At 48.9% G+C, this 13729-nt stretch overlaps 1 protein-coding gene across 1 annotated transcript in view; it reads right to left on the bottom strand.

Moving 5' to 3' along the window:
* Positions 1 to 11695, bottom strand: part of LOC138419655 (zinc finger protein 805-like) — a 45899-nt gene extending 34204 nt beyond the window's left edge. Inside the window, exons 1-3 of the mRNA XM_069552499.1 lie at positions 11431 to 11695; positions 8551 to 8677; positions 4551 to 4646 (exon numbers count right to left, since the gene is read on the bottom strand). Of these exons, the coding sequence (XP_069408600.1) occupies positions 4551 to 4646; positions 8551 to 8677; positions 11431 to 11463 (256 nt within the window). The 5' untranslated portion in view covers positions 11464 to 11695. The remainder of the gene's footprint in view (positions 1 to 4550; positions 4647 to 8550; positions 8678 to 11430) is intronic.
* Between the last annotated feature and the right edge of the window lie 2034 nt (positions 11696 to 13729).

Genomic DNA, 13729 nt, shown 5'->3' with positions numbered 1-13729 from the left:
TATCCAGCAAAACTGTCCTTCGAAAGAGCAAGGAAGAAATTAAGATGTCTCAATATACAAAAGTTGGAGGGGTTTGTTACCATGGGGTCTGCTCTGTAAGAAATTCTTCAGGAGGACTTCCAGGGTCAAATGTAAGAACACTAGCCAGGAATTCAAAGCCATATGAAGAAATAAAGAGCTTTATAACAGTAAATACATGGGCAGTTATAAAAGACAGAATTATTTTATAGCTCTACATTGTGTATTTACATGATTTAGAAGATTGTTTTTTAAAACTGTTAACCTAAAGGCTAGTATTATTATAACTTTAGTTTCTAAGTCCATGTGTAGCTTCCTAGAAATTTAAAACACTAACACATTTAAAAGAATTAGCAGTTTTAAGTTTCTACACGTACAACACATAAAGATGTAATTTTGTGACACAAACACTTGAAAGGGGCAATGGCAGAGCTGTAAAGGATTTCTGTTGTTGCTGAAGTGAGGCTGGTATAAAATCATATTAATGTTAAAACTTTAATACAGACATCAAATAAAATCCCATGATAGCCATAAATACCTAGAGAACGTGTGCAGAAGGAAATGAAAAATGAATTTAAATGTTTCACTACAAAATATCAACCAGACTATAAAGCAAGAATGAGAATACACACAGAAATCAAATATCAAAATGACAGAAGTCTCTCCATATCAACAATCACTTTAAATGTAAATGGCTAAACTCTTCAATTAAGACAGAGATTAGCAGAATTGAGAACACACGATCCAACTATATGCTTTCCACTAGAGACTCACTTCAGATACAAAGACACAAACAGACTGAAAGTCAAAAGGTGGAAGAAGATTCTGTACAAATACTCACAAAAAGAGAGCAGACAAAACTGTCTACATTAAAATCAGACAAAACAGACTTTAAATCCAAAAAGGTTACAAGCAACAATGAAAGATATAAGTAAAAGCTATAATACAGCAAGAAAATATAATTGTAAACAACTATATAATGAAAGAACATCAAAATACATGAACCAAAGAATGAAAGAATGGAAGAGAGAAAGAGACAACACTACAAAAAAAATGGAGACTTCAATATCCCATTCTGAACAATGGAGAACACAACCAGACCAAGGATACGTAAAGAAACAGAAGACTTAACATAAACCAACCGTATCTAACAGATACATACAGAACATTCTACACAAAACAATAGCATACACATTCTTCTCAAGTATACATGGAACATTTTCCAAAACAGACCACAGGTTAAATCACAAATTAAATCTCAACAGATTTTAAAAGATATCAAACAAAGTATGATTTGTTTCTAATGAAAACAAAATACCAAAACTTACAGGATGCAGTGAGTGCAGTTGTTAAGAGGGAGATTTGTAGCTATAAACACTTTCAGTGAAAAACAAAAGATCTCAAGTCAACAGCCTAACTTAACAACTTTAGCAGGAAAAGAAAGACAAATTAAACCCAAACTAAAGAAAACAGGCAATGGAAAAATAACAGAGAGTCCAAGAAACACACACACATGGGTTCTGGGGAATGGAAGAGAAGGGAGGAGCTCACAGTAAAAGCAAAGAATATAAATTAAATGGAGCTAGAAAAACGAGTGACACACTGGGAAGCAGAATACCATCTTCCTGTCTCACACTGTCCTCAAATTCTACCTCACACCAGAAAGAGTTAACGTCAGGTGCCGAGCTTAGAACATCTTATAATGAGAACATCTTTTTGATATTAGGGATGAAACAGCACCCGTAACTGATAAAAGTATCAGTAACGTACAAAAATCCCTAAAAACAAAAGTCAAACAAAGTTAACACTTGGCATTTTCGATGAACTGACATTTCACAGAAGAAAATACAGTTGTTCGTCAGTATCCACAGGGGAATAACTGGTATCAGACACTCCTGTTTAACACCCAAATCCAAAGATGCTGAAGTCCTTTACTTAAAATGGCAGTTTTTGAACATAACCTACACACATCCTCCTGTGTACTTTAAATCGTCTCTAGAGTGCTTGTAATATCTAATACAATGTAAATGCTATGTAAATAACTGCCAGCACAAGGCAAACTTAAGTTTTGCTTTTTCGAGCTTTCTGGGATTATTCTTTTCCCCCAGTCTCTTCAATCCATGCTTGATGAATCCAGAACCTGCAGATGAGGAGGACAACTGTACAAATGGGCTGATAATTACATGATGAGAAGCTAAAGCTTGTGAACAATTAAGGAAATGCAAGGCAAGCTCACCTAAGACACAATTTTGTCAGTTAAGCAAAAATAAACGTGCCTAAGAGCATGAAGGACAGAACAGGACATGGTCAGTGGAAGTTAGAGAATTCTGGATAGGCAGATCTCTTTTAGAAAACCACTGCAATTGTCACCTAAACCTGGAAGTTTGCACAGGCTACAAGCCAACAATTTTACTCCTAGAAATAACAAAAGACAGGCCTAATCGTGAGCAAGATGGCCAATACATACGAATGTTCTTGGTAGCACTGTTTGTGAGGGACGAAATGTAAACAATGAAATGCCCTAGAGAGTGGATGAATATGAAACAGGAATATTTTTTTATTTACTTGCTTCAAGTGGAAGAAACGTGGGCACATTTTTCTGTTGAGTAGACAAAGGATAAAGTTACTAAGGGGCTTCCCTGGTGGCTCAGAAGGTAAAGCATCTGCCTGCAATGCGGGAGACCTGGGTTCGATCCCTGGATCAGGAAGATCCCCTGGAGAAGGAAATGGCCACCCACTCCAGTATTCTTGCCTGGAAAATCCCATGGACAGAGGAGCCTGGCGGGATACAGTCCCTGGGGTCTCCAAGAGTCGGACACGACTGAGTGACTTCACTTTCACTTTTAAAGTTACTAAACAAGCAGTAAATAAGAAATACTTTCCCTAAAAGGTGTAACCTAGACTCTGGTTCAAGAACTGGCCATGAAGTGTGCCAAGATCTCTTCCGCCAGGTGAAAGGAAAACTACAGCCTGGGAACCTGAGTGCAGAAGGGCTGAGGACCAAGCAAGAGTTTACTGTGGAGACTTGCTGACACCCCAGGTCATGCGCCGAGACATCTGCACTGGGGAGGCAGTCACTGTCGGGACGGCCGGATGCAGGGCTGCTGGAGGTGGGGGCGAGGGTCTGGGGAGGCTTCCAGTCTCCAACCTGCGCGGACGGCAGGACCATGTGCTCGAGCGTGGGAGGGGAGGAGTGAGCACCGGGATGGGTTCTCTGCCAGGCAATGTGCTCATTGGCTGCCTCTGAGATCCTCAGGTGGAGGTGTGTGGAAAGCAGGGGGCAGAGGCTGGGAGGCCCCTCTGAGGGGCCGCCGAAGGCCACACACAGACGCTCACAGGCCAGCCGGGCCACCGAGTGACTAGGAGTGGAAAGAGCACGCCTCTGCAGCAGCCCCAGCACCACACGACGGCGCCAGTGCCCTCAGCAGCCCAGACGAGGGCACACAGGACAAACGTCACTGGGAGGCTTTACCCAACAGGAGGGGACGGGCGACAGGGGACAAGGGAGGGCTCCTAAGTGTCTGAAACCATAGTTCGGGAAACGGGAAGCAGAGGAGGGCTGGAGAGGCGCTAGGAGGGGAAGATGTGAGCCACACTGCTCATCATGACTAAGGGGACGTGGCGGTACCAGCAGCTCACTTCCCACGAGACACCGACTACGGCACAGACCCTGTGCTGAGCGCTTTTCTGTTCTAAAACTGCACACCCCCAGCAACCCCAGGACAGAGCGACTATCGCGACTGGCGCCTTCAGGAGCAGACCCTCCTCACCAACCTCCTGCTCCTCTCCTGGGACAGAGGGCTCAGTCACAGCTCCCTGCCCACCCCGCCAGTGTGGCCAAGAGCCCAGTGCCTTGCGGTGGAGCCATCAGAGGGCTGGTGTTTATGGGAGTCAGAGCAGCGTCATTCCCCCACTTCTCTGCTGGCTGCAGGGGGTCAGGACTACCTGAAGTCACACACTGACGACAGAACGAGCCCGCGGCCCCAAGCGGCCGTGTGCTGCAGAGCTCCCCGTGTGCTGCAGGGCTCCCCGTGACCCGCAGGGCTCCCCGTGTGCTGCAGGGCTCCCCGTGACCCACAGGGCTCCCCCTGTGCTGCAGGGCTCCCCGTGTGCTGCAGAGCTCCCCGTGTGCTGCAGGGCTCCCCGTGACCCACAGGGCTCCCCGTGTGCTGCAGGGCTCCCCGTGACCCACAGGGACCGGGCGTGAGTCAGAAACAGCGCCTCCACGTGCTTGAGCACCGAGATGCCAGAGTCCCTCTGACACAGCAGCCAGGCTGTAACTCACCCGACCTTATGTGCAGACACAAGGAGATCCCGAATTCCACTGGGACCGCCGAGTTCATGGTCGGCACCCAGGCCTGAAGCCCAGGACACATCTGAGCTCGTACACCGCTGTCCTCAGCGAGGACAGAGGGGCCTGGGGTCAAAGGGCTCTGTGGCTTCCAGACCACTAGAGGCCCCAACAAGACGCCTCCCAGGGAACCAGGGCCAGCGGCTTCTGGCAGGGTCTCTGCCCACAGCTTGGCTCCTACCTGGACAGGTGCTTCGGGAGAGGTCTTTCTTCACCGTCCACAGCTCCTGCCCGTGCTCCAGCTGGTAGATCAGCTCAGGTCTGGGGACAGGACACCCTGGGCATGGAGAAAAAAGGAAGACATGGGGGCTTCTGTGAAAACTGGGAAAACCTCTCAGTCTCGTGTGAGACTTCAGGATGTGGACCTCAGAATGAAGCTGCTCCCAGGCACACAAAATGCGGAACTGCGACCCAAAAACCAAAGACATGCCACACTGCCAGGGAGCTTTTATTCCTGATACTAAATCAAAAGCTAATATACAGTTAACAATCATAGTCAAAGGACTGTGTTCAAGCAACTTAAATGCACTACATTACTTCAAAATTGAAATAAATTTATGATGTCATTCAAACAACTGACATATTTAAAATATTGACTCTTTTCGTTCAAAACAAGGTTACGTGTCTCCATTGATTAGTTCTGTTTTTAGAACACAAGGAAAGTTTTGTATCGTTCTTCCTACAGACCACAGATGAGTTTATCCTAGGGTTTCCTCACAGCATTCTCAGCAAGTACACATTATGATCAGCACTTTTTCTTTTCTTAGCCATGTACGACCCTAGTTCAGTGACCAGCGATCAAACCATCACCCTTTGAACTGGGAGGGCAGAGACTTAATCACTGAACCACTATTTTTTTAAAAATTAAAGTTCATTTACAATGTCATGTTTGTTTCAGGTATACAAGAAAAGTGATTCACATACACAAATACCCACATTGCTTTTCAGATTCTTTTCCATTATAAGTTATCATAAGATATTAAATATAGTTCCCTATGCTATATTAGAACCTTGTTATTTATCTATTATTATATACAGAGGTGTGTATCTGTTGATCCTAAACTCTTAATTTATCCCTCACCACACCTGCTTTCCTCTTTCGTAACCATAAGTTTGTTTTCTGAGTCTGTGAGTAGCACCATTTTATAGATAAAAATCATACAGAAAGCAACAATCAGGCAGATAATGTGATCTGCCAAAGAGCCCACAACTGGTGAACAGCTGGGCTGACACGGAGCCCAGGCCTAACCATCTCAGCTCTGTGTGCTGTTCCACCACAAAGCTACACAAGCCTGCTCCCGAAGGTGCTGAGTCCAGGCCTGAGACGATGACAATCCTGATGAGTAACGACAGGAGCGGTGGTGGTGAGGTTCGCAATGCTACCCTGCACAAAACCTGGTCACTCAAGGCACTGTTCTGACCCTTTCCAGAAAGTGACCCACTTACCCCTGTTGCAGACCTGGGAATTAAACTCCACCTTACTCCAGTTTACCAGGGAGAGCCCCGAGGCCCAGACGGGGTCTGTAATTGCCCAGGACCACACAGTTTTTAAGGTGCAAAGCGGGGACTGAGCACCAGAGTCTGGCTCTGACCCTGGTCTCCCCAACACCACACTGAGGAGGAAACAGCAGACACCCCTGAGTGGGGCCAGCATTCTGAGGCCAAGTGCGGGGCAGCTGTGAGGGAGGGATGTGAGCACCGAAATGCAACCACTGGGAGCAGGGCCGGAGAGGGGCAGACTCAGGAGACTTCAGCATTTCATGAACTGGGATAAAATAATAAAACTGAGACTCCTGCACAGTGACATGGTCACATCTACTGCCATCAATATTTCACTAAAAAAAGGATTTTTACATCAAAGGAACCCCACAGAGGACAGCTTCATAAAGTGAAGGTATATGTTCCTTACTGTTAAGGTTCCACTGTACGAGGCTCACCACCGAAGCCAAATTCCCGACTCTGCTGAGGGCCAGGCGAGCCCGAGGGTCACACGGGAGGAGCAGGACAGTGCCCGGACTGGGCCTGCTGTGCGGTCAGTCAGCGGCCAGGGTGGGCTCTGACTAGTATTCACAGCAACACCGGTGCTACAAGTGATGCGCTTCTTCTGTTTCTCATATCCCTTCAGAAAGGGATTCCTGCACAGCCCTGGTGAGTGGGATACAGAAGCCCAGAGGCTGACAAGCTGATGATAATTCAACCTGAAAATGCAGCCCAGGGACCCAACAGTGAGGGTTAAGGGCCAGCAAGCTTGCACCGCTGCTCAGGGATGCCCCCCCTGTTGAAGAGGGGAAATCAGCAATAGCTGGGGGGAAGAAGAGTTAAGTACGGAACCAGATTTTCCCTAAAAAATCAGGAGGCAGGAAAAAGAATAAACAAAGGCCTTCCTCAGGGCCGTTCCCAGTGCCCCTGATGAAATGTCCATGAGCCTTCAGAAACGGGGCTTCTCAGCCTCTGGACAACAGACATTCAGATCCAGAAAGTTCTTTGCTGAGAAGGGGAGAGAATGTGTCTCCCCTGCATAGTGTAAGGATGTGTGGAGGCGCTCCGGGTCTTCACTCAGTAGGTGCCTGTAGCAACTCCATCCCAGTGGTGACAACCTATGTCTCCAGATGGGGCCAAGTGCCCCTGGGGAAGGAGAACTGCTGGCTTAGAGGATATAAATCAGGTGACGGGGAGAGCTAGAGTGATGGGGAGGGGCTGCTAAGAGAGTTTATGGTCAGGAAACAGTTGGTGAGGAAGCAAGGTGGCCATGTGCAGAGAGGAGATGGCCACGTGAGAAGTCGAAATGCCCAAGAGCACCCACCAGGAAAGCAGAACAGCAGCTCAGAGGTCTGAGGCAAACATGTCAAGTGTGTGCGGAAACAGCAAGACGCCAGTGGCCCCGGAGCCGCGCGCGCGGGGAGAGCCTGGGGAGCCGGGTGGAGGGATCCGGGGTCCATGGTGGACATTTTTCTTTAATTTTGTTATAAAGTATCTAAATATGTCAAGCTTTTCCTGATTTTGTTCAACCTCCTCTCACTGACGCAGAACACAATCCCAGGTCTCCAAGAACACGCCTGTCTCACCGAAGCCCTGGCTTTACAGCCCTCCCTTCCCTCAAACTGAGCGGCCTGACGGGGCCGTCCCCGAGCTGCTGTTTCTCCACCGTGGCTCTCCGACACGTGCGGACTGGGTCATCCTCGGCTGAGCGGGGCTGTGTCCACCCTCTGGTGCTGAGGGGCATCTCTGGACTCATCATCAGACCCCGGGACCACCCACCCTCACAGGTGACGGGCAGATGCGGCTGCAGACGCTGCCCGGTATCTCCAGGGCATAAAATCGCCACATGCCAAGACGCGCTCCTCTCCCAGCTTCTCCTTCTCGGACCAGCAGACGATCCCGGCTGAGACAGGGTGAACATGAGACACCCGTGAAGGCGCAGGAGGACAGAGAAGCCCCCTGACCGAGACCCTGCGGTTAGACAGGACCTGCTGGCACTGAAGGCAAAGGCCTCCTGGGGCCCCGGCTGCGCACCCTCTTCCTGGAGTACAGCCTGTCATCCACATCCTGTGCACTCGGCTGTAGGGGACGCTTGGGAACCGGTCTCATTCGGTCCGCTCCCTCTCTGGAATGTGGCCCGTCTGTGCTGGGCCCTGGGCTGAGAGGCTCAGGTGGTCACTTCCGCCTCACGGACACCCCCACCCCCACCCCCGCCAACCAGAGCCCTGAGGCAGAGAAAGAGCAACAATATAAACACACAAAGCAGTAGAAACAAGGCATCTGGGAGCCCTGGAGAGCAGGGGTTGGGGTGGTCACTCCTGTCAAACTTGCTGGGGTCCAAAAACCATTCTGAAAAACAGGGACGTGAGCAAAGCCAGAGAAAGCAGCCAGGACGGGAGACTCAGAAGCCAGGGTGGAATCCTGGTTCTCCTATTTCAGTCCCATGTGGCCCGACTGGAAATGCCGCCTTTGGGCTCTGCTGAACATTCATTTCCTTCCACCACTTTCTAAGAGCCAAAGGGGTCTTTCTTCAAAGAGACACAGAGGCAGGAAGCAAGAGGAGGTGAACCTCAAACGTGAGTGAAGCTGTGAGGAAGCAGGAGGGAGGGGGGCTCCTGAGTCCTTCCTGACAAGCCAAGACGGAGCCAGGGTCTGGGAAGAAGGAGGTGGCCAGGGCAGGCACAGCAGAGCGGGGGCCTTACCCAGAGACACCAGGAGGCCGCAGTTCTCCAGCATCACCTCCCGGTACAGGGTCCTCTGGGCCGGCTCCAGATGCCCCCACTCCTCCTGGGTGAAGGTCACAGCCACGTCATCGAAGGTCACAGATAGCTGGAATGTCAAATACAGATACTAGCATCAGCTTTGGGACGACTCGGTGGGATCAGAGCTGGTCTCTGCACCACTGGTAAAGGAGCAGCAAGGTCGAGGCCCTCATCACCGGGCACCTCCTCTGCACTAGGCTGGAGGGGAGGTGGACAATGCTGTGGACATAACACAATACAGCCCTACTTCAGAGATACTGGGAGTGTGGTTCCCCAGCACTCCAAAAAATCAAGTCACATGATGTTTTTGGCTTCCCACTGCAAATAAAAGTTACGTTTAGGACTTCCCTGGTGTCCAGTGCTTAAGAATCCACCTACCAATGCAGGGGACATGGGTTTAATCCCTGGTCCACGAAGATGTCGCATGCTTCGGGGCAAGTAGACCCTTTGTGCCACAACTACTGAAGCCCGTGAGCCCTAGAGGCCCTGCTCCGCAACAAGAGAAGCCACCGCAGTAAGTCCACGCACAACAACAAAGAGTAGCCACCCTGCTCGCTGCAACGAGAGAAAGCCTGTACAGCAACAAAGACCCAGTCCAGCCAAAAATAAATAAAAGTTTTCCAATGCTTACACCCGACTGCGGTCTACTAAGGGTGCAACAGCACCATGTCTAAGACAATACTTTGGATACCTTAATTAAAAAGTACTTTATTGCTAAAAAATGCTAACCATCATCTTGAGCTGTAACCTTGTTGCGGGTGGAACATCTCAACTACTCTAAGAACTACCAAAATGTGACACAAAGACACCAGGAAAGCAAATGATGAAAAACTTGCTGGATGCAAGGTTGCCACAAACCTTCAATCTGCAATAAAAACAAACAAAAAACCACAGAATCTACAAAGCACAATAAAGAAAAGTATGATCACAGTGTAAAAGAGAAGCCTCCTAGGCAGGAACCCTTGGAAAATGACAAAAGTCAATGAAAACAACACTAGGACTAAGAGATGCAGACAGAAAGGTTGCTTCAATGTCAGAGGAATGCATGCATGGTGATAATAATAATACAAATAATGTTAAGAACAGCAGTAGGGGCTACCCAGGTGGCTCAGTGTTAAAGAACCCACCTGCCAATACAGGAGACTCGGGTTCAATCCCTGGGTCAGGAAGATCCCTGGAGAAGGAAAAGGCAACCCACTCCAGTACCTTTGGTGGGAAATCCATGGACAGAGGAGCCTGGCAGGCTACAGTCCCATGGGGTCACGAAGTGTGAGACAGAGCTGAGCAACTGAACAACAACAACCTGAGCTTCACTGGTCCTGCTAGTTGCCTACCCCATGCTGAGAGCATTATGTCATGTCTAAAAGCAACTAAAAGGACTTCCCTAGCTGTCCAGTGGCTAATACTCCACACTCCCAGTGCACAGGTCCCAGGATCAACCCCTGGTCAAGGAACTAGACCCCACATGCCACAACTAAGAGTTCACGTGCCGCAGCTAAGAACCTGCATAGCCAAACAAACAAACATTAAAAAAAAAAAAAAAGCAACTAAGCCCCTAGCTCTCAAGTCATCATTTTCACCAGTGACTCCTAACTAAAAACACTCCACAGAGTCTGCCTTGTTCATCTTACTCCCACCACCATATACTGGACACATTCTGCACCTTCTCCTGAAACGTGCAGCAGATGCAGGACCACATCCCTGTACGATCAGAACCACTAAGGAAACATAAACAATTCAGCCACCCCACTCTCAGATGAAGAGCCCTACTACTGCAGAGCCACCATTTAAACGCTCCAAGACATTGGCTCACGGTTTTTTCACCTTACACATTCAGTGCTCACATCTTTGTGTATCAAGTGTTGTGTTTTGTTTGCCGCACTGCTCAGCTTGTGAGACCCTAGCTCCCCAACCAGGGATCAAACCCAGGCCCTTGGCAATGAGAGCGCGGAGTCCTAACCCCTGGACCACCAGGGAATCCCATTAGTTTTCTTGAGTTAATACTTCAATTAAAGATGTGGAAATTCCTAATAAACTGTTCATACATAGGAATCCTGCAATATTACTCATTGCTGGTGTTAGATAAACTGTGATCACTAGGGACATTTGGGGCAGGTAGGTAAAGAGAAACAAAATTAACCTGGGCCTCAACAATGACTATCAGATGGTATGTTTAATTAATTAAAACTCTCTAAGGAAGGGGACAGGGGACTTCCCTGGTGGTCCAATGGCTAAGACTCACTGCTCCCAATGCAAGTTCCATCCCTGGCTAGGGAACTGTGATCCCACATGCTGGTGTACCTAAATAAAAAAATAACTCAAAACTCTCTGGCATATAATCCAACAGCACCCTCCATGATTGTTTAAGCGTGCACCTATGGATGGGCTTTCTCTGGTTGGTCTAAGTTAGAAGTGGGGAAAAGAATTAGGGAAAGGGTTAATTATTAATCATGTCCTGGCCATTTGCGGCAGAGGATACAATTGTCACTGCTTGTCCTCCTGGAAGCTCTCTCTAGAGATAGGAATTTGACTTCAGGCAAGTCTGACTTAGACCGGGCAGGACTCCTGGGTTATTGACTGTAGATGACGGGCTGGGTTCCTAAGCAGGTTATTTGCCAAAGCTTCAATTTTATACGCCATCTGTTTCCCATTTGTATATTCAGGCTTGCGCGTTCTAGGACTAGAGATAAAGTGAGTGACGAGCCAGCTCCACTGGTCTCACACAAACACAACTGCAGAGAAACTCAATGCCTCTCCTGAATTCCACCCAGCTCAGGAGCTCTCTCCGAATCAGCAACGCCAGAAACACCGTCCACTCACCCGCGCCGGGTCCATCCACGCCGCCGCCATCATGGGCCCCTGAGGAGATCGCGGGACCCGGAGAGGCGGCGACAGAGGCGAGTCCCGCGGGTTCAGCCGACCGCCGCTCGTTCCTTGCTCTGGGTGAGGTGGCCGATCACGCGGAGGCTCACAGCCAGCTCGAACGCGCGCAAGGGAACCCAAGCCACCTTTCTGCTCATTTGCGAAGACGGCACTGGAAGAGGCCACAGAATAGCTTTACCCCTCCCGACAGCTGGCGTGGACCGAGCCGTCGCACGCAAATGACGTCCGCCACCGGTGGGGCCGGAAGTCCCACCTCTCCTCAGGAAATGTCCCCTCCCTGGGCCGTCATTGGCCCAGCGCCTGCTGCAGTCGCGCCTTGTAGCACTTTCTGGGTAATGTAGTTTTTTCTGTGCAGACAATAGGCAGTGGAGCGTGTTCCAAAGCTGCTCCCAGTGTTCCACTCTTTGCGATCCCACGGACTGCAGCACGCCAGGCTTCCCTGTCCATCACCAACTCCCAGAGCTTGCTCAAACTTATGTCCATCGAATCGGCGAACCCCACGAACAGTATGAAAAGGCAAAAAGAGCCACTCTACCTCGATGTAAAATATTTAGGAGATCCGAAGCCCCGAATCAGACCCGCTTCACAGCGCGCACAGCTCGGGGGGAGCGAGGTGCAGGTGAAAAACCATGAATCAACGTATTGGAGCATTTTTTTTTCTTTTTTCTTTTTTTGGCTGGGCACACTGTTCAGAGTCCTAACTACTGGACAGCCAAGGAATTCCCTTGGAGCATTTAAATGATAAATCTGCAATGACGGGACTGTTATCCGAGAGAGGAGTGGCTGAATTGTTTGTATTTCCTTAGTGGTTCTAGTCTTACAGAGATGTGGTCCCGCCTCTGCTGGACATTTCATATTGAGAAGAATATTGAATATGGTGGTGGGAATAACAGGGCAAACTCTACATGGAGTGATTTTTAGTCAGAAGACACAGAGGTGAAAAAGATGCCTGCAAGGGTGGAAGACTTCCCTGGTGGTCCAGTAGCTTAGACTTGGCGATCCCAATGGAGGGGACCCGGGATTCCATCCCTGGTCAGGGAACTAGATCCCACAGCTGTAACTAAGAGGTTGCATGCCCCAAGGAGATCAGAGATCCTGAGTGCCCTAAGACCTGCCACAGCCAAATAAACAATTATTTAGGGGGAAAAAAGCACCTGCAGTGAGCAAAGAACATGTTTGAGCTCCCCACTAGGTAGTCTGGATATTTACTCTTGCTTTCGAATTGTGGTGCTGAGGATGACTCCTGAGAGTCCCCTGGACTGCAAGATCGAACCCGTCAATCTTAAAGAACATCAACTGTAAATATTCATCAGAAGGACTGATGCTGAAGCTCCAGTACTTTGGCCATCTGATCTGAAGCGCTAACTCACTGAAAAAGACCCGAATGCTGGGAAAGATGGAGAGGACAGGAGGAGAAGGGGGTGACAGAGGATGAGATGGTTGGATGGCATCACTGACTCAATGGACATGAATCTGAGCAAACCCTGGGAGATGGTGGAGGACAGGGAGACTGGGTGTGCTGCAGTCCATGGAGTCACAAGGAGTCAGACATGACTTAGCAACTGAACAACAGTCAGTTTCTGGTAGATGGAGGGAGGAGCTGCCACCAGGAGGACGAGGCAGGGAGGCTGGAAGAGCACTTCTGCAACTGCTGCAAGCAGAGGTTAGATTTCAGAAGAGTCTGGAGATTGGTTTTTCCTAATGGAATCAGAATATGACAACAGCATACAAATGCTAGTGAATTCATTTGAGAATCGGGTGGCACTGATGTGCAGCAACACATTTTCTCTTAGAGACGGCAGCATGTTGGATGTCAGTATAAAGAGAGTGGAATGTGTGATCACTGGGTTAATTAGTCCTGTTTTACAAAGGACATTCTCCTGAAAACCTGGGGAAGAGTAAAGTGAACCTCGGGGCTCCTGAGATAGGGGGTAGGTAATGCATCCTTGGACTGCAAGGAGACACAACCAGTCCATCCTAAGGGAGATCAGTCCTGGGTGTTCATTGGAAGGACTGATGTTGAAGCTGAAACTCCAATACTTTGGCCACCTGATGTGAAGAGCTGATTCATTTGAAAAGACCCTGATGCTGGGAAAGATTAAGGGCAGGAGGAGAAGGGCATGACAGGAGGAGATGGTTGGATGGCATCACTGACACAATGCACATGGGTTTGGGTGGACTCCGGGAGTTGGTACAACTAAGACCAGACGCAGCCAAACGGATGTTTTAAAGAGAC

The sequence above is a fragment of the Ovis canadensis genome, chromosome 14 (assembly GCF_042477335.2).
Source record: "Ovis canadensis isolate MfBH-ARS-UI-01 breed Bighorn chromosome 14, ARS-UI_OviCan_v2, whole genome shotgun sequence".
In the NCBI taxonomy this organism is placed as follows: Eukaryota; Metazoa; Chordata; class Mammalia; order Artiodactyla; family Bovidae; genus Ovis; species Ovis canadensis.
The sequence above is the reverse complement of the archived record's forward strand: the minus strand, read 5'-3'. Positions and strand labels throughout refer to the sequence as shown.